Below are 17,846 nucleotides of genomic sequence, written 5' to 3'. Positions count from 1 at the left end.
TTACCGTTTTAAATTAAATATTGTCCTGATCTATACACATCATATGACACAGTAGTCCTTTTAAACATGTGGTTCAAATGAAAGTGAGTATAATTATGTAAAAATGACCATTCCCTTTGATACCGCGATCGCAATTTCATTTAAAATAATCACAATTAGATATTTATTCAAAATCGTTCAGCCCTAATCTCATAAAAGTGTTATTTGTTAGTCTACTGCTAGACTATTGTATACTTAACATAAATTATATATAATATATAGATATATATATAGTTCAGTAGAGTTATAGTTATTCTTGTTGTGAATCCCTCCATGTACCATATACCGTTTGGAGGTTTCTTTCATGCTTTTAGTTCCACTTTTAGTTCACTTTGCAAAGGAACACTCAGTTTGCTCGGCGGATGAATAAAAGCCTCAAGAGTCGCACGTGTTTGGTGTTCCCTTTTCTCAGGGACTCGTCCAACGAGTCTGGGGCGACAGACGCGGTGGGCTTAAGTATGAGCTTGAGTGAGATTGAAGACCCTGAGGCGAAAGGGAAAAAGAAGAGAGGGAGGCCTGGGAAACAAGCCCAGGTATGAGACTGCACGATGAGGATATTGTGCGAATGTAAGAGAACGTGTACACACGTGTGCATTTGTCTCCTCACAGTCGGCCAATAAGAAGCCTCGAAAGTCACCGGCGGACAAAGCGGGGACACTCGCCAGAGGGCGAGGGAAAGCCAATGGAGTGGCCCAACACAACGGCGACGGCGGTGACCCCGTCACTCTGTTTGAGGTGGTCAAACTGGGCAAGAGCGCCATGCAGGTCAGTGGACGATCAACAGTGTTTTTGTTCAAACGGACGGTTATATGCGTTTGTAACTTTGTAGAATACTCACTGCTGCTCCCTGCATGTGTGCGCAGTCTGTGGTGGACGAGTGGATCGAGTCGTACAAACAGGACAGAGACTTGGCCCTGCTAGACCTCATCAACTTCTTCATCCAGTGCTCGGGGTGCAAAGGTGTGTTCACTCAAACTGTAGCCACGGAGCTCTGTTTTTTTTTATTCTGCTGACTTAACACGTCTTTATATTCATATATATTTATGTATATATCTATATCTTATTGTATCTTATTTACTGCTCACTGTGTAACCAGGCACTGTGCGGATTGAGATGTTCAGGAACATGCAGAATGCCGAGATCATCCGTAAGATGACTGAGGAGTTTGACGAGGTAAATGTCACTGTCACTGGGTAGAGATGGATAAATGTAGTTAACTAGCGATCTATATACATACATATGTATGTATGTATACATATATATATATATATATAGTCCTTGTGAAGATGCTGTGTACCTTGTGTTCTCGTCACAGCAGGACTAAATCCTCCTTAGGACTAATAAAGGCTTCAAAGGGATTCAGCACTTTCATGTTTATTTTATGTGCAGCTTGTTATTTTTAAAGTCTGAATTGATTATATGGAAAAGGGGGATATTCACTTTTGGGTGTTTTGAATTTGCATCTATTTCTATTATCTTATCCCTGCATTAATTGAGGTTTCTCACAGAAGCAGAGCAGAGATTCACAAACCAATAGTAGTGGATTTAAAGATGAAAGTGGCTTTTTTTTTTAGGAAATCACAACACGCAGCCATAATTAGACACAGAGTCCATGTTACAAAAAAAATGCACTTGTGTTCCTCATGCTACAAAATCCCTTTTACGGTTCTTGCCGCACCTTGTCTTTAATCAGAACCTTAAAGGTCAGATTGTGGGGGGGGCATTTTTTTTTTAAATAGAAAGCAGATTTTCTACGAAGCAACTGTGACACTGAAGTAAACAGTGGAGAGATTTTTATTGAAAACACTATATTTTCCAGCCGAGAGACTAAAAATCAAATTTGACACACGGGTGATTCGTTTTACTTCATCTCTTTTTGTTTTTTGTTTTTTTTGTCAACAGGACAGCGGAGATTATCCTCTCACCATGCCGGGGCCATTGTGGAAGAAGTTCCGCTACAACTTCTGCGAGTTCATCAGCGTTTTGATTCGCCAGTGTCAGTACAGCATCATCTACGACGAGTACATGATGGACACGGTCATCTCCCTCCTCACCGGCTTGTCCGACTCCCAAGTTCGGGCCTTCAGACACACCTCCACGTTAGCAGGTGACGCCGCCCTGCTTTAAATCCTTATTTAGCTTCATTCATCGTACGCTTATTGTGTAGATGTTTCAGCCTCACGTGTGTATTGTACGTGTCCGTGTGCGTAGCGATGAAGCTGATGACGGCGCTGGTCAACGTGGCCCTGAACCTCAGTATTCACCAAGACAATACCCAGAGACAGTACGAGGCCGAGAGGAACAAGATCGCCGGCAAACGGGCCAACGAGAAGCTGGAACTGCTGCTACAGAAAAGGAAGGAGGTGGAAATAACAACTCGACTATTGAACTAAACGACATTTACAAGCAAAGAAGCCAACGTCATTTTGTTTAAGTATTAAAATATTTGCAAAACGTGTTTGTTTTCCCCTCAACAGCTTCAGGAAAACCAAGATGAAATAGAGAATATGATGAACTCCATCTTCAAGGGAATCTTCGTGCATCGCTACAGGTACGCGTTCGACTGCCTCTGTTCATTCATACCCTAAAATCATGATTATAATGCTGTTTTCTGCCTGTTTCCTTTACTCGACAGGGACGCGATTGCAGAGATCCGAGCCATCTGCATCGAAGAGATCGGCGTGTGGATGAAAATGTACAGCGATGCTTTTCTTAACGACAGTTACCTGAAATATGTGGGTTGGACATTACACGACAGGGTGAGTGCACAGTCGAACAACATTGTCGGGTTTCCCCCCCCCCCCCCCCCGCACAAACACATGAAGCCAGGCTTAGATTTAATCGTCTCTCACATTTCCCAGCAAGGAGAGGTGCGTCTCAAGTGCCTGAAGGCTCTGCAGAACCTGTACACAAACCGAGAGCTGTTCCCCAAACTAGAGCTTTTCACCAATCGCTTCAAGGTAATACCCGCGAATAAAGGAGTGAAAATATAACTCAAGATGTGTTTTAAAGAAGGAGAGAGAAAAAAAACAAAACACGTCTGGTCGTATCTTGTCTTTTCTGATTTCAGAGATTGTGTTTGTTTTGACAGGACCGCATCGTTTCCATGACACTGGACAAGGAGTACGACGTCGCTGTGGAGGCCATCCGGCTGGTTACGCTCATCCTTCAGTGAGTCGCTTTTCTACCGTTTCTGCTTTTGAAAGCAAACAAAAATTCTTTATTTTGAGCCATTGATAACTCGTGTTGTTGCAGGGGCAGTGAAGACGCCTTGTCCAATGAGGACTGTGAGAATGTTTATCACCTGGTCTACTCCGCCCACCGGCCAGTGGCTGTCGCCGCTGGAGAATTCCTGCACAGAAAGTGAGTTGATTGTCACGCGTCCACCTGTAGAGTTCCGAGCAGCATGCATATTAAATGTCATTTGACCTCCTTACATGTGGTGTTTGAATGTGATTTCTCAAACTCTCTCTGTGTCTCTATATCAGGTTGTTCAGTCGCCATGACCCACAGGCAGAAGAGGCGCTGGCGAAGCGCAGAGGGAGGAGCAGTCCTAATGGAAATCTCATCCGCATGCTGGTGCTCTTCTTTTTGGAGAGTGAGGTAAAAGCAAGTTTATTATTTTCATCGGCTGCAGACACATGACATCGGGGGTGTTAATTACAATTACAGAGGGGGCTGATAATAAAAACTGTGTCCAAGTCAAGGGCCAGTTGAGGTCAAATCCCTAAAAGTTCAGAACAAATGATTTTCCATTGTCCATTTATTTTACTGGCGAGGTAATCGGTGAGTCAGTGGGAAAAAAAGCAGGAAAGACATTATGTTGCGGGCCGAATGCAATTGCATGGCGGGCCGAATGTGGCCCCCGGGCCTTGAGTTTGACACCTGTGCATTACATCATAACAAACAAGACGTTGCGTTAGACGTTTGCTGTACTTCTCTAGACAAATCACGATTGTATTTGAATTGATTCCGGCTTTAAACTTTGACTCCGTTCCTCCAAAACACAACAAACTCATGTACTGAATCTTTTTTGTGTGTGTGTGTGTGTGTGTGTTTAGCTCCATGAGCACGCAGCCTACCTTGTGGACTCACTGTGGGAAAGCTCTCAGGAGCTGTTGAAAGACTGGGAGTGTATGACTGAGCTTCTGTTGGAGGAGCCAGTGCAGGGCGAAGAGGGTAGGACACTGTCTCTCTCTCTCTCTCTGTGGTCTCATTGAATAGACTTTGTCTTTTACTCCCTCTTATTCACTCCGTCTTTTACTCGTGTCGTTGTTCCCTCAGTGTTGTCGGACAGACAGGAGAGCGCGCTGATAGAGCTGATGGTCTGCACCATCCGACAGGCGGCCGAGGCGCACCCACCTGTTGGCAGGGGCACGGGCAAACGGGTAGGTCAACTATATAAGGGAAATCTGGCACAATACTTCTCTGTTCAGGTCTTTTATTGTTGTCTAATGTCTAAATTTGACACTGGTTTAAAGTCAACTCCGTATCTCTCCGATTCTGACACAAGTAGCAGCCAATTTTATTGATTCACGGCACAACTGGGTGTATGTGAACTCTAGAATGCATTAAACATATATGGTTTTACATCATTCTAGGCTACTCTCTCACCGGTGAGATAGCAAATGTTCCCCGTGCACAGATAACCTTACACCGTTTGTGTTTGTTTGTCCAGGTGCTGACGGCGAAGGAGCGGAAGACCCAGATCGATGATAAGAACAAACTGACGGAGCATTACATCATGGCTCTGCCTATGCTTTTGTCCAAGGTAAGACTTGACCCAAACACTCGAGCATATACTGTAGAGTGCAGGCACGGGGCCAGAAACGGTCACTGATTGATGAGCTCGTGGGAGACTGATCTGTTTGTCGAAATAATCGATCGAGGTGTTGCTTTGCATTGTAGCTCTAGAAGTGTTATTGAATATACGCCAGTCAAGACAAGTGTGCCGGCTAAATAATTAAAATGAAATAAACACTTGTATCCAACTGATTAACATGAACAAAGCATCTAGAGCTGATTGATGGGCCTATCTGCTTCTTAACTCCCTCCGCACATCTGTCCCCGTGCCGTAAATCTTCTTTGTCTCTCTCTCTCTCTGTCTTTGTTCCACAGTATCAAGCGGACTCGGAGAAAGTAGCGAACCTGCTGCAGATCCCCCAGTTCTTTGACCTGGACGTGTACAGCGCCGGGCGCATGGAGAAGCACCTGGACGCTCTGCTGAAGCAGATCCGCCTGGTGGTGGAGAAGCACATTGAGCCGGACGTGCTGGAGGCGTGCAGCAAGACCTACAGCATCCTCTGCTCGGAAGAGTACACCATCATGAACCGCGTGGACATCGCCCGCTCGCAGCTCATCGACGAGATGACCGACCGGTTTACGCACTCAGTGGAGGAGCTGCTGCAGGAGGTATGAGGAGGAGGAGGTTCATTATTTTGAAGGAGGCGTGTCCTAGAATATATAAATAAAGGTTTAAATGGTGCCTGTACAACAAAACTTGTTTTCTCTCCTTCGATCATTAGATAATAACGTGATAGTTGTGTGGAAATATGAATTTGTGGAATTAAGGAACTGAAAGATTGTGGTTGTCAGATTAAATGTCTTTGATTTTTTCTCAAACATTGAAGTACACAAACATTGTCTGTGTTTGAAAATGACTTTATTTCTTCCATGAGTTCTAATCGTTGGGTTGTAGACACATCATTTCTGCCTCCATTTCACCCATGAACGTTGAACTTAACATAACGTCGTAGCCCACACAGATTCACTAAACTTAAACTTGTGCGTGCGTGTGTTTGTTTGTGGTTGTGGTGATGATGCTCGTTACGCTCTTTAACACGTGTCTTTTACTCCACAGGCCGAGGAGGCAGACGACGACGACATCTACAATGTTTTAACAACTCTCAAAAGACTCACAGCTTTCCACAAGTACGTAACACTTACGTTTTTGAGGGTTTTGTTAGTAACTTTGTGTTTAACACTGATTATAAATTGTTGAATTAAATTAATTCAATAAAAAAATTAGGCATCAGTGGAGAGAAAAAAAAGAAATCTCTGACAGAACTGGACTCTCAAAGATGTGCGGCAATGTGCCAAGACAGGTTGGGGTGTAAGGAAAAATGGGGGACAGGGGAGAGGTCGGGGACAGATTGGGGGGGGAGAAAGGACAAGAGCGAGATGAGGTAGAGACAGAAGAAAATAATAGCCTTTGAAAAACTGGATCTGGATCCTGCAACCTGCAAGATGAGGACACAGAGAGAGAGAGAGGGGAAAGAAAGGAAAGACACAAACTAGGGTGAGAAAGAACTAGGTTAATAAAGTGCTTTAAAGAGTACTTTAAAACAACCACAGTGAATCAAAGTGCCGTGTGGCAACACTCAATAAAAACTTCCACTTAATAAACTTGATGATTTAAATAATGGACTAGGATCTGTCCATAGGCCTTTCACCCTATGTCAGCTGGGATTGGCACCTGTTTCCACCCCTTGTGACATTCATGCGGAGGATAAAGAGGTAGAAGATGAGTGAGTGATGATTTGTCTTCCTCTCTCTTTTCCTCATCAGTGCCCACGACCTGACGCGGTGGGATTTATTCGGGAACTGTTACCGGCTGCTGAAGGCGGGCATCGAGCAGGGCTCCATGCCAGAGCAGATAGCCGTCCAGGCCTTGCAGTGCTCCCACTACTCCATCCTGTGGCAGCTGGTGAAGATCACAGAGGGAGCTCCCAGCAAGGTGCTGGATTTCACTCACTGACGAGGGCTTTAACTCCACACACACTCAAATCCCAGGTTTATCTCTGTTTTATGGGCTTGTTGTGAGCACAGCGTTGACCCAGAGGGACAGAGGCTTTGGAAATCCACCTCACCGTCAGACGGGATACTTACCCCCCCCCCCCCCATCCAGGGACTTAAATCTAATCAGTCTCCAGTCTCTAATCAGTCTCCAGTCTCTCTCTCTATATATATATATATATACACATATATATATATATATATATAAGCTTGTTTGATGTTTAAATCACAGTTGTTTTTTTAGATTAATTTAATCATTAAGATTTATTTTGCATCATAAATATGTTTTATTGTGAAGTGCACATCATTCCGTATCAAAACAAACACCTTTACTTTGAAATGTTGTGACATGTCATTTTGACTATCTATTGTTTTGACACCCCTGTGCTACTGACATCTGGGTCCTCCTCCTTTCCAAACTCATTTATTTAATTAGTCACTTAGGACTCTGTTAGGTTATGGATAATTAATATTTGAATGATGCTCAAAAACGGGTGGAGAATAAAAAAGCAACCAAACACAATGAGCAGTTAACGAGTCTCTCGTGTCCAGTTGTGCTTCAGTGAAGTTTCGGCTTCTCCCTTTGGGGATCGCCACAGTGGATCGTGTGCCTTCATCTTTCCCCCTCCCCTGTGTCCTCACACATTAAGTCCGACCGGTGCTGCCGTTTACTATTGATTTATTATTTGTGACATCTGGTGCAGGACGATCTTCTGGCGCTGAGGAGAGTGGTGAAGTCTTTTTTAGCCGTGTGCCAGCAGTGCCTGTCCAATGTGAACACCCCAGTCAAAGAGCAGGTAACAACCAAAAGGGAGATTTTTTTGTGTGTGTGGTTTGACATTGACTGGACGTAAACATTCACGCGCCGCTCTCGTCTCCTGCTCAGGCGTTCATGCTCCTCTGCGACCTGCTGATGATCTTCAGCCACCAGCTGACGTCCGGCGGCAGAGAAGGCCTCCAGCCGCTCGTCTTCAACCCGGACAGCACTCTGCAGAACGAGCTGCTCACCTTCGTCCTGGACCACGTCTTCATCGACCAGGATGACGAGAGCCAGAGCATGGGTGAGACAGAGAGAGAGAGCGAAAGAAAGAAAGAAAGAGAGGAAAAATAACCGTTTTACACGTGGTTTCATTCATATTTATAATTTTTCTGTGCGCTCGCCTGCAGAGGGAGACGAAGAGGACGAGGCCAACAAGATCGAGGCTCTGCACAAGAGGAGAAACCTGCTCGCAGCGTTCTGCAAACTCATCATCTACGACATCGTGGACATGCCTGCCGCTGCCGACATATTCAAACACTACATGAAGGTTTGCGCTCACAAATAATTCCAGTCGCAGTCCGGTTTTGATTGAGAAACATCTTCAGTCGAGATATTAAGATATTTTCTCTGCCCGTGTCCCAGTATTACAATGATTACGGCGACATCATCAAGGAGACGCTGAGTAAAACCCGACAGACGGACAAGATTCTCTGCGCCAAGACGCTCATCCTCAGTCTGCAGCAGGTAAGACGCTCACACATACAGGTTTGTCTCACCGTGTTCTTAATGTGCACGAGCGCTCACTGTCCTTGTCCTGTGTGTGTGTGTGTGTGTTTCAGCTCTTCAACGAGCTGCTGCAGGATCAGGGCCCCAATCTGGACCGAACATCGTCTCACGTGAGCGGCATCAAGGAGCTGGCCCGCCGCTTCGCTCTCACCTTCGGCCTCGATCAGATCAAGACCAGAGAGGCCGTGGCCACGCTGCACAAGTGAGAGCCGCGAGCAGACACTCGAGAGATACACTTAAAACTGTTTAATGTCACTTGATGTTAATATTTTTCAACCCATTCATCAGGGACGGTATAGAGTTTGCGTTTAAATACCAGAATCCTCGAGGACCAGAGTTTCCTCCCATCAACCTGGCCTTCCTGGAGGTCCTGAGCGAATTCTCGTCCAAACTGATTCGCCAAGACAAAAAGACGGTGTAAGCACCCGCTGCATTACTCGCATGTGTTAATTCATTATCATTCCCCGTCTTGTAATTCAATTAAAAAAAACTCTGCCGGGTGTCCTTTCAGCCACTCGTACCTGGAGAAGTTCATGTCGGAGTCGATGTCGGAGCGTCGGGAGGACGTGTGGCTGCCGCTCATCTCCTACAGGAACAGCCTTCTGACGGGAGGAGACGAGGACCACATGTCCGTCACGTCGGGCTCCAGCAGCAAGACCGGCTCGGTTCGCAGCAAGAAGGGTCGACCGCCGCTACACAAGAAACGCATCGAGGGTAAGTGGAATGGAAATCATTATTCTTCTTTTTCTGTGGGCGTTTTACTGCACAGTGCGTCCACCGTGTTACATGACTCCACTTTCTCCATGTGTTGTCCACTTCCAGAGGAGAGTAGTAGTGTGGAGGGCTCGTGGCTGTTGCGCAACGACACCTTACAGACACCAGGGGCGCTGCAGACTCCGCAGCTCACCTCGACCGTGCTCAGAGAGAACAGACCGGCAGAACACATGCCAGACCCGGACTCGGAACCCGGATCGGAGAACGACTACGTACACAAGTGAGTTCATTCGCGTCCGACCTTCATCTTTTTCTACTCACACACACACACACACACACACACACACAATTTAATATTTTTTACCATCTTTATGTCCTCAAGTCCTCAGATGCAGATGTCGTGGCTAGGACAGCAGAAGATGGAGGAGGTGAACCGGAAGGACCGGACAAGCATGAGCTACATCAAGTCACGCAGCAATCAGGGCGTCCGGCAGACTGTGTATGGGCTTCCTTTGGTTTTACTTCCTCATTATTGGGGTTACACACAGAATGTAGAATCTGCTTGAAGTATTCATTTAATAATATACCATTGTCGTTGCCTTGGATGTTATCCTGTGATAGATTACCTAAGCATAACACAACACGTGTTGGGTATCTTGTGTGGGTTTTTTTTTTTAGCATTGCCTTCAACCCTTTTCCACTTGGTCAGTTTTGTACATTTCCAGAAAATAATGAACGTCACCTATCTCTCGTATGTTCTTGAAATCGTAACCGAAGGTCACTTGCAGTCTCGTGTTTTTGCTCGCGAGACGAAATAATAAACCTCAGCCCACTGCTCTCTAGGCGCGGGTTAATGGAGGACGACGCAGAGCCCATCTTCGAGGACGTGATGATGTCATCGCGGGGTCAACTCGAGGACATGAACGAGGAGTTTGAGGATACGATGGTGATCGACCTGGTCAGTGAAAAGGACCCTGTGGAACATTTATTTTATTTATAAAAAAAGTAAATCTCCTTTTTTAATAACTCTACAAATTTTTTTTTTTTTTTTTTTTCTAGCCGCCTTCGAGGAACAGACGTGAAAGAGCGGAATTAAGACCGGACTTTTTTGACTCTGCAGCAATGATTGAGGATGAGTCGGTAAGAATTTAACAATTACACGTAATAGCGAAAGAGATTAACTAGTTAATAGTATAATATAATCGGAATCATTTAAGCCTAAAACATTAGAAGGACAGTATATGTTTTACACATGTTGTATAGTTTATACCACGCTGTAAAGCCATGGAGAGCAGAGTCTCCTCTCTCAGGACGAAGCACCCGAGCTTTGAGATCAGTCACATAATCTATTGTTCCGTCACTCACAACATCTGGAGCATGTGTGAGGTAGAAGAGGTTCAGCCGACACTGAGAGGTCACACTTTAAAGCCATCTTATGTTCATTCAGACGTTGTTGTCTTTGGTGCCCTCTAGTGGTGATTTAAAAAAACTACACATTTTTTCCTGCCTTACGGTGAGAGATATTTCCTCTCCCCCTGACGCCGTCTGTTCTCTGTTGTTCCAGGGATTCACCATGCCCATGTTCTGATCCAGAAAGAGGCCGGGATCCGAATCCAGAGTAAACAGATGAGGGGTGGGGTTGGACGTCTGATCGCCAGATCTCCTGCCAGCCAAACTCTTCAGAAGAAGAAGAAAACACAATTTGTTGAAGTACTCTTTCTCTTTTCTGTAAGACACGACGGAAGGAACGTTTGCCAAGCGGATCTAACTGACGGATCCCGCAGTGGCTGGATCTCACCTTGGACGCATTAAGCGAGCATCTGCTCTGTTTTATCAGTCGGGCCGGAGGTTGCTCACGTTCTCACTCACCCCCCGCTCGTCCATCGCTTCCTTCTATTCCTCCTCCTCCTCCTCCTCCTCCTCCTCAGCCTGTTGGTTTAGCTCTTATTAGCGGTAGCTCTGAAGGCGCTTTGGGCCGACTCTGCAGCCACTGCCACTGAGCACTTGGCAGTTTTTATGGTTCTCTGTTCAACACATGTACAGTTGTTTGTTTTCCTTCCACGATCGGCGGCACAGAGCGACATCGCACTCTGTACAGTCCCCGCACCCACTTTCTCTTGGTGTCTCGTGTGGATCTGTCTGGTTAAAAATTTCAATATCGAGGGGATTCTCACTTCTAAATGTTCTGTACCTTTGCTCTTATTATCATCCACTGCCCGCCCCCCCCCCCCCCCAACTCCTCCTCCCTCTGTTCATCATCTGAGTCCTCGTGCGTGGTGGTGATGTGTGTGTGTGTGTATACGGTGTGGGTGTTGATGGTTGAGTAGCTGCACACACACACGCAGGGGTCAGCAGCTACAGTCTGACCCGCAGGAAGTGATGTAACCGTCGTGTGTTGTCAAAGCGAAGCCAGTCTGGTCATTGGGTGGCGACGCCGCGCCCCTGACTGACCTCGGAGAGAAGCCCCGCCCCCTCTCTCTCACGTTTTTGTTCTGCACACACACACACATGCACACACATTCTGAATAATGGCTTTTTTGAAGTAAAAAAGTTCATAAAAAAAAAGGATAAACATATTTTGAATTCTGTAGCTTTAGTACTAAAGTTTTAAATCAAGTGTGTTTGTTTTTGTCTGATGTTTGTACAGCTTTTTTCTTCTATATGTATCTCGTTCGTTGCCAAATTGTGGCCTACATATTTACAGCGTATTCCAGCCCCCCGCCCCGCCCCCCCCCCCACACCTGTAACTCATATCTCATGGTTACCAAGCTCAGAGTGTTGCTGTGGGATACCAGCTGTTTAAAGCACTGTAATGGTCTGACCATAATCATTTCGCAGTTCAGTCTTACAGCAGATTGTGTTCGGTTTTGTTCAACTCCAATCAAGTTACTTACATTTTTCTTTTTGTTTTTTTTTTTACACCTGCAAACAGTATTGACGTTGAAGATTGGTTGTCGTTATTGTTCATATCCAGTGCAGTGATGGATCTTTTGTGTCTGACAGGTTCGTTTGAATGTGTTTTGAATGTGCCCCGCCATATTTCCACTCACCGTTGGTTGATCCGTTCATTTACTTCTCCTCGTCGACTGGCTCGTCAGTCGTCCCCGAGTGTCGGAGACAATTGGATCTTTTCTGCAGTGCAGTTGACATCGGTTGCCCCTAAAGTGCTCTAAAAGCCAGTTTTGTTTTTGTTTTTTTCGTTTAACCTAAATCCTTTTTATTAATAAAATAAAATCTGTATTCAATTTATGGACCAGCGTTTGTGTAGAACTTTAAACATTTGCATCTTTGTTGTATCTCCGCTTTCATAACGGGATCTTTCGAAGCGTATGGTTGCAGTCAGCTTGCGTCATTTTGACGTTGCACAACCTGTGGCTTTAGTTTAACCCTTTCATTACACTGCAAGCTAAACGGAGCTGCATTTCTCATCGTTTTATTGCCAATTTGTCTTATGCTTTTCATTTTATGCACAACTTGATTTTCTCACAGATTTATAAATTATGGCCTTGGCTGCCCAATGCCAACACATTGGGCCAAAACAAAAACAGCTGTCCACGTTATCCAAACACTTTAAATTAACTCTTCACTTTGAAAGCACAACATGTGCTTCTGCTTCAGGAGTAAATAAAGCTCATGTTTATGGTTTCATGATTTATTTTACAGACGGAAGAACAGAGAGAAGGGAAGGCACAGTTCCTGCTTGTGGTGAGAATGACATTTTCTTGACCTAGAAAAGGTTCAAACACTAAGATGTATATTAGCAATACAGTTTGTAATCTGACCTTTCACACACAGCCTTGTCCTCAATATGATAATCATACTAACAATTGTGACCAATATGGCCACAATTGACATGATAATCTTTAAAAATGTGTGATTATTCCATTCAGATGAGATGTGATCAGTTTAACTGTTAATGTCTTGCATAATATGTATAAAAACAGTTGACACACCCTGATTTGTTCACACAGTACAGTAACACTTGCCTATGTGCTGCTTGTAGTGGAGTGATAACTTCCATTTTTTAAAATCCACAGCAGACAAAAATATGACGTGTGTTTCTGTTCGGCTGGCTGCCTAAGTCACCGTCACAGAGTATCGTGAATCCCGCAGCGAGGAACTCTTTTCCGCTGATGTCTGGGTGTGTGTTTTCACAGAGGAATGTTGGCGTGTTTCTTCCACGGGTTGACTTGCTTCTTGCTGGCGAGCACCTCCAGATCTCTGCAGATCTTCTTGCGAGTGGTCGAAGGCTCAATGATGTCATCGACGAAACCTGAAAAAACAAGCGTGTTTATGGTCAGAGAGACAGAGTATAACGGTTATGTTATGGAGAACTATCAGAGGAAGTGGGGAAATGTACCTCGAACAGCAGCTGGGAAGGGGTTAGCAAACTTTTCCACGTATTCAGCCTCTGCCTCCGCCTGGTTCTCCTTCCCTCTGAAGATGATCTGAACAGCACCCTGAGAAAAACATGAGAGGAAGAGTGTTCACACACAAGCTGTCAAAGCAATCAGGAGGGAGGGAGGGAGGGAGAGAAGAAACAAACGGATGAGTGTGTTTGTACCTTGGCACCCATAACAGCAACCTCTGCTGAGGGCCAGGCGTAGTTCACGTCTCCTCTCAGGTGTTTGGAGCTCATCACGTCATAGGCTCCTCCATAAGCCTGAGATACACAAACACAAGAGTAGTCACATTATCCGTCTTTACAACACAATTTCTCTCACAGAATGTAAACACTCTTCCAAAGTAGAAGAACTTAATGGCATGTGAGGGTTTTTACATTAAGGTTGGATTTATTCTTGTTTTTGTCACAGTTTGGTGCAGTGGACCTGTTTTCGTATAGGTACATTTCATTTCAGTACTATAATCAGTTATTCGCTTTTGTCATGAGTTATCACAGTAATGTTTCGTAACTTCACAGTTTTTTGCATCATATTTTTGATCAACATAGTGGAAAAACACCCAAAGGGTGAAGCTTATCCCACTGAAGTCTGTTTACTTTTTGGCAGTGAATCATCACCTCCAGGGAAACATTTCTATTTGTGTTTCTATTTTTAAAGATAATGACAGTGCTTGTTGTCTTTCATTTTGGTCAGCTACACTGTGTCATGTTGGTTTAATTCCCCCCCCCCGGTAACAAAGCTGACTCCGTTTTCCACCGCAAACCATTCCGTGGTGAGCTGAACTGCACGTACGGCGCTCGGAGAACACATCTTTTATTCATCTGTATTTTACCTTTCTGGTAATGATGGTGATTTTTGGGACGGTGGCCTCGGCGAAAGCGAACAGCAGCTTAGCTCCGTGTCTGATGATTCCTCCGTACTCCTGGGCCGTACCTGGTTTTTAAACAAGCATCGGTCTCGTCAGGTGTCACAGCGGCGCGTTTCGGGTCAAAGCTGATGTTTATCAATTCAAACCAACAGTACCTGGCAGGAAGCCTGGTACATCCACAAAGGTGATGATGGGAATGTTGAAAGCATCGCAGAAGCGTACGAAGCGAGCTCCCTTCACGGAGGAGTTGATGTCCAAACAACCTGGTGAATTGATTGTGCAACATTTAAATACATCCCTCACAGGGACTTACAAAAATCAACTTAATTTTAACCTTTTTTTTTTAAACTCACCGGAAGCAACTTTAGGCTGATTTCCCACGATGCCCACTGTGCGTCCATTCATGCGTGCAAAACCCACCACAATGTTCTTGGCATAGTTGGGCATGATCTCAAAGAAATCTCTCTCGTCCACTATCTGAACAGAAATGAAATTCACCAAATAAACAGAAATGACAAGAGTTAATATGTGTGCGAGTGTGTGTACATACTGTATGAATGATGTCCAGCATGTCATAGGCTTTGGTTGACTCAAACGGGACAATGGTGTCCAAAGCAGGTACTAGACGATCACTGGGGGGGGGGAAGCAAAGAGACATGAGACAGGAGTTGTAAATAAAACACGTTTTTCTCCTCAAGGTGAAGGTGACCGGTTACCTGGGGTCATGACACTCCCTGATGGGGGCGTTGTCCTGGTTGCTGAGCGGCAGGAAGTTGAAGAACTCCCTCAGACTGAGGAGGGCTTCGACGTCATTCTCAAATGCACGGTGAGCCACACCTGACAGAAAGACATTCAAATGCTGTTTCAGCAGAATCTAGTTCAACATTAACTGACACTGGTTTTTTTTTTGGTTTTTTTTTAGATGTGAAGCTATTTAAGAAATCAAGACTCTTCCACAAAGCAATAAAAGAATGGACCTTCATGTGGAGGGTAAAGTGGTAGATGACGGATAGATGGATAGAAAAGTTTAATGCAAACTAACCAGACACCGACGTATGCGTTTTGGCTCCACCAAGCTCCTCCTGAGTCACGTCTTCGTTGGTCACAGACTTCACAACATCGGGTCCTGTGATGAACAGGTATGACGTGTCCTGTATGCACACACGTGAGAAAGTGGCATGTTTTAAATACTGAATAATCACATTTTTGTTGTGATTTTAGTGCTCCAGGCTGAATTCGTGCAGCGCCTTCATACCTTCACCATGAAGGTGAAATCTGTGAGAGCAGGGGAGTAGACGGCGCCTCCTGCACACGGACCCATGATGAGGGAGATCTGAGGGACAACTCCAGAAGCCAACACATTCCTCTGAAATGAGAAATCATTGCATTTTCAACACCGGCAAGAGAGCAATGTGCAAAGACCCCACGACAGTTTCCACACCAGGAATATATCTGCATATCCAGCCAGAGACTCCACTCCTTCCTGGATCCGAGCTCCTCCGGAGTCGTTCAGTCCAATGACCGGGGCTCCGACTGTCATGGCCTGGTCCATGATCTGAGCACAGAGCATGGGTTTGAGGTTAGAGTGAGACACTGTCAAAATACAAGTACAGGAACAGCCACGATATTCTCCGAGAGCACAACCGACCTTGCAGATCTTCTGTGCGTGAGCGCCAGACAAACTGCCACCAAACACCGTAAAGTCCTGAGAGAAACGGAGGATTTGACGTGTTGTGTAACAGACCTGCTCTGCGGTTTAAGTAACATTTTGAATTTCCTACTACAATATAAATATGTTTGATGTGTATTCTACCTGACTGAATACATAGACCAGTCGACCGTTGATCCTGCCTCGACCTGTCACGACGCTGTCACCTGGGAACTACAACAGACAAAAAAAAAGAGAGTCAAAGTTGACACTGAGACTTGAGAAACCAAAGCTGACTTGTCCTAAGCCGTTACCTTGTTTCTGTCCTGCTCCATTGCAAAGTCAGCGCAGCGATGCTCCACGAACATGTCCGTTTCCACAAAGGACTCCGGATCCAGCAGTAGCTCCACTCGCTCCCTGGCTGTCAGCTTACCCTGCATCACAGGGTACACACAGACAGTGGTGTGATGAGAATGTTGCACTCACGCAACTCATTCTCTCCTAATTCCCAGTTCAAATCTTTTTAATCCGATACAAGTGAAGGAAATTGATACTGTAGCTGTAGTTCCGGCACTACAACTTAATAACGTCAGAATTGTTCATCATAACAACATGGTGGATTGTATCAAAGCATCCCCAGCAGTACAATGTTCTATCCTCATCTGTCAGATTTATTACCTCCACTGACGAGATTATGTTTAATTTGGCATCTGTGTGTCTGTTTGTGAGCAACATAAACTGAGGCTATACTGTAGATTATGTCACAGGGAAACATATCAGACTATGGTGGTGGTGACCCAGACACAGATCTGGAATTGGGGATTATCTTTTTTAAAACATCTGTTAACTAAAGCGAGATGTTTAACTATATAGATTACACATTTGTAAGTACAATAACACAGGAACATATATAGTTCGGTCACAGGTAAGTGAAGTACTTCACTATGCTCTTCTCCTCTGAATTGATGTTGACTCTCATATGTACTCTTAGTTAAGTTAAATGTCAAAGTGCATGTCTGTAGGTTTATTAATATTACATAACCGTTTCCTCTACAGTATAGTCTCTGCCTTGAACTCCACATGTCAAGTTGTCTCGACTCTAATATTAGTAATATCCAGACGCCATTTTTCATATAAATATGTAATCTGAGGCTATGACGTCTCACTGATATAGCCCTTGAGCCAGGCATTTCACCAACCAACTATTAGAGCCGACTGTGTAATGAAAGAAAAGCATAACCTCACTAGTACGTGAATGCATAAAAAAAAAGAATAAACAAACAAAGACAGTGTTGTGTTATTTTTACCTTTTTGTGTTGAGCATCTATTCTGTTCTGACCTCCACCGACTAGCGCCGCCTTCCGTTTAATGTCAATTCTCTCATTAACGGACAGGTGGCTGACCGAGTACCAGCGTCTGTCCCGGCGCAGGTCCGTCTGCGGCACCGAAGCGGCGAACGCGCCATGTTTCACTTGCGCCAAACTCCTGAAAGACGTCCGCAACCCGTTTATGAGTCCGCAACTGCTGCGAGCTACACAGAAGGCCGCCATCTTTGCTGTGCCTGTTCTCTGACGACAGCGACCGACGAAAGAAAGCCAGGCCTTTGAACCAATAATGACAAAGGGTGTGAGCTCTCTCAGCCAATCAGAGAAAGGTATTTAGGAACTATAGTTGATGGGCGGGACTTGGAAGGGATCGGATTTTCTTGAAGTTCACTCATGAGCTCCAAAAAGTCAACATTGGAGGAAATTATTTTGCCCTGAAATTAGCCTGTCAGGCAAGTCCTTCCTCTCAGCCTGAGGCTTCAGCCTACCAACGTGTGTTATCTTCTAT

The 17,846-nt window shown here is 45.0% G+C and overlaps 2 protein-coding genes across 2 annotated transcripts in view; one reads left to right on the top strand and one right to left on the bottom strand.

Moving 5' to 3' along the window:
* Positions 1-12,343, top strand: part of stag1a (STAG1 cohesin complex component a) — a 33,431-nt gene extending 21,088 nt beyond the window's left edge. The window contains exons 3-32 of the mRNA XM_058616028.1: positions 452-572; positions 649-804; positions 903-999; positions 1,136-1,212; positions 1,942-2,146; positions 2,251-2,402; positions 2,517-2,590; positions 2,675-2,798; positions 2,901-2,999; positions 3,131-3,210; positions 3,295-3,402; positions 3,528-3,642; positions 4,101-4,218; positions 4,324-4,427; positions 4,718-4,810; positions 5,158-5,451; positions 5,900-5,970; positions 6,607-6,775; positions 7,539-7,631; positions 7,721-7,895; positions 8,002-8,141; positions 8,237-8,338; positions 8,434-8,582; positions 8,669-8,797; positions 8,892-9,094; positions 9,203-9,374; positions 9,477-9,593; positions 9,938-10,052; positions 10,154-10,234; positions 10,659-12,343. Of these exons, the coding sequence (XP_058472011.1) occupies positions 452-572; positions 649-804; positions 903-999; positions 1,136-1,212; positions 1,942-2,146; positions 2,251-2,402; positions 2,517-2,590; positions 2,675-2,798; positions 2,901-2,999; positions 3,131-3,210; positions 3,295-3,402; positions 3,528-3,642; positions 4,101-4,218; positions 4,324-4,427; positions 4,718-4,810; positions 5,158-5,451; positions 5,900-5,970; positions 6,607-6,775; positions 7,539-7,631; positions 7,721-7,895; positions 8,002-8,141; positions 8,237-8,338; positions 8,434-8,582; positions 8,669-8,797; positions 8,892-9,094; positions 9,203-9,374; positions 9,477-9,593; positions 9,938-10,052; positions 10,154-10,234; positions 10,659-10,682 (3,757 nt within the window). The 3' untranslated portion in view covers positions 10,683-12,343. The remainder of the gene's footprint in view (positions 1-451; positions 573-648; positions 805-902; positions 1,000-1,135; positions 1,213-1,941; positions 2,147-2,250; positions 2,403-2,516; positions 2,591-2,674; positions 2,799-2,900; positions 3,000-3,130; positions 3,211-3,294; positions 3,403-3,527; positions 3,643-4,100; positions 4,219-4,323; positions 4,428-4,717; positions 4,811-5,157; positions 5,452-5,899; positions 5,971-6,606; positions 6,776-7,538; positions 7,632-7,720; positions 7,896-8,001; positions 8,142-8,236; positions 8,339-8,433; positions 8,583-8,668; positions 8,798-8,891; positions 9,095-9,202; positions 9,375-9,476; positions 9,594-9,937; positions 10,053-10,153; positions 10,235-10,658) is intronic.
* Positions 12,344-12,730: 387 nt separating this feature from the next.
* pccb (propionyl-CoA carboxylase subunit beta) lies at positions 12,731-17,600 on the bottom strand. The gene is made up of 15 exons (XM_058616031.1): positions 17,321-17,600; positions 16,328-16,447; positions 16,179-16,247; positions 16,014-16,070; positions 15,807-15,920; positions 15,621-15,731; positions 15,408-15,516; positions 15,082-15,202; positions 14,916-14,997; positions 14,719-14,842; positions 14,521-14,628; positions 14,330-14,430; positions 13,659-13,757; positions 13,455-13,554; positions 12,731-13,367 (listed from the first exon to the last, which is right to left on the bottom strand). The coding sequence occupies exons 1-15, from the start codon at positions 17,561-17,563 to the stop codon at positions 13,246-13,248; spliced, it is 1,680 nt and encodes a 559-aa protein (XP_058472014.1). The 5' UTR covers positions 17,564-17,600; the 3' UTR covers positions 12,731-13,245.
* Positions 17,601-17,846: the final 246 nt, after the last annotated feature.

Source organism: Solea solea, chromosome 18 (assembly GCF_958295425.1).
Source record: "Solea solea chromosome 18, fSolSol10.1, whole genome shotgun sequence".
NCBI classification, from domain to species: domain Eukaryota; kingdom Metazoa; phylum Chordata; class Actinopteri; order Pleuronectiformes; family Soleidae; genus Solea; species Solea solea.
This window is presented reverse-complemented; position numbering and strand designations above follow the sequence as displayed.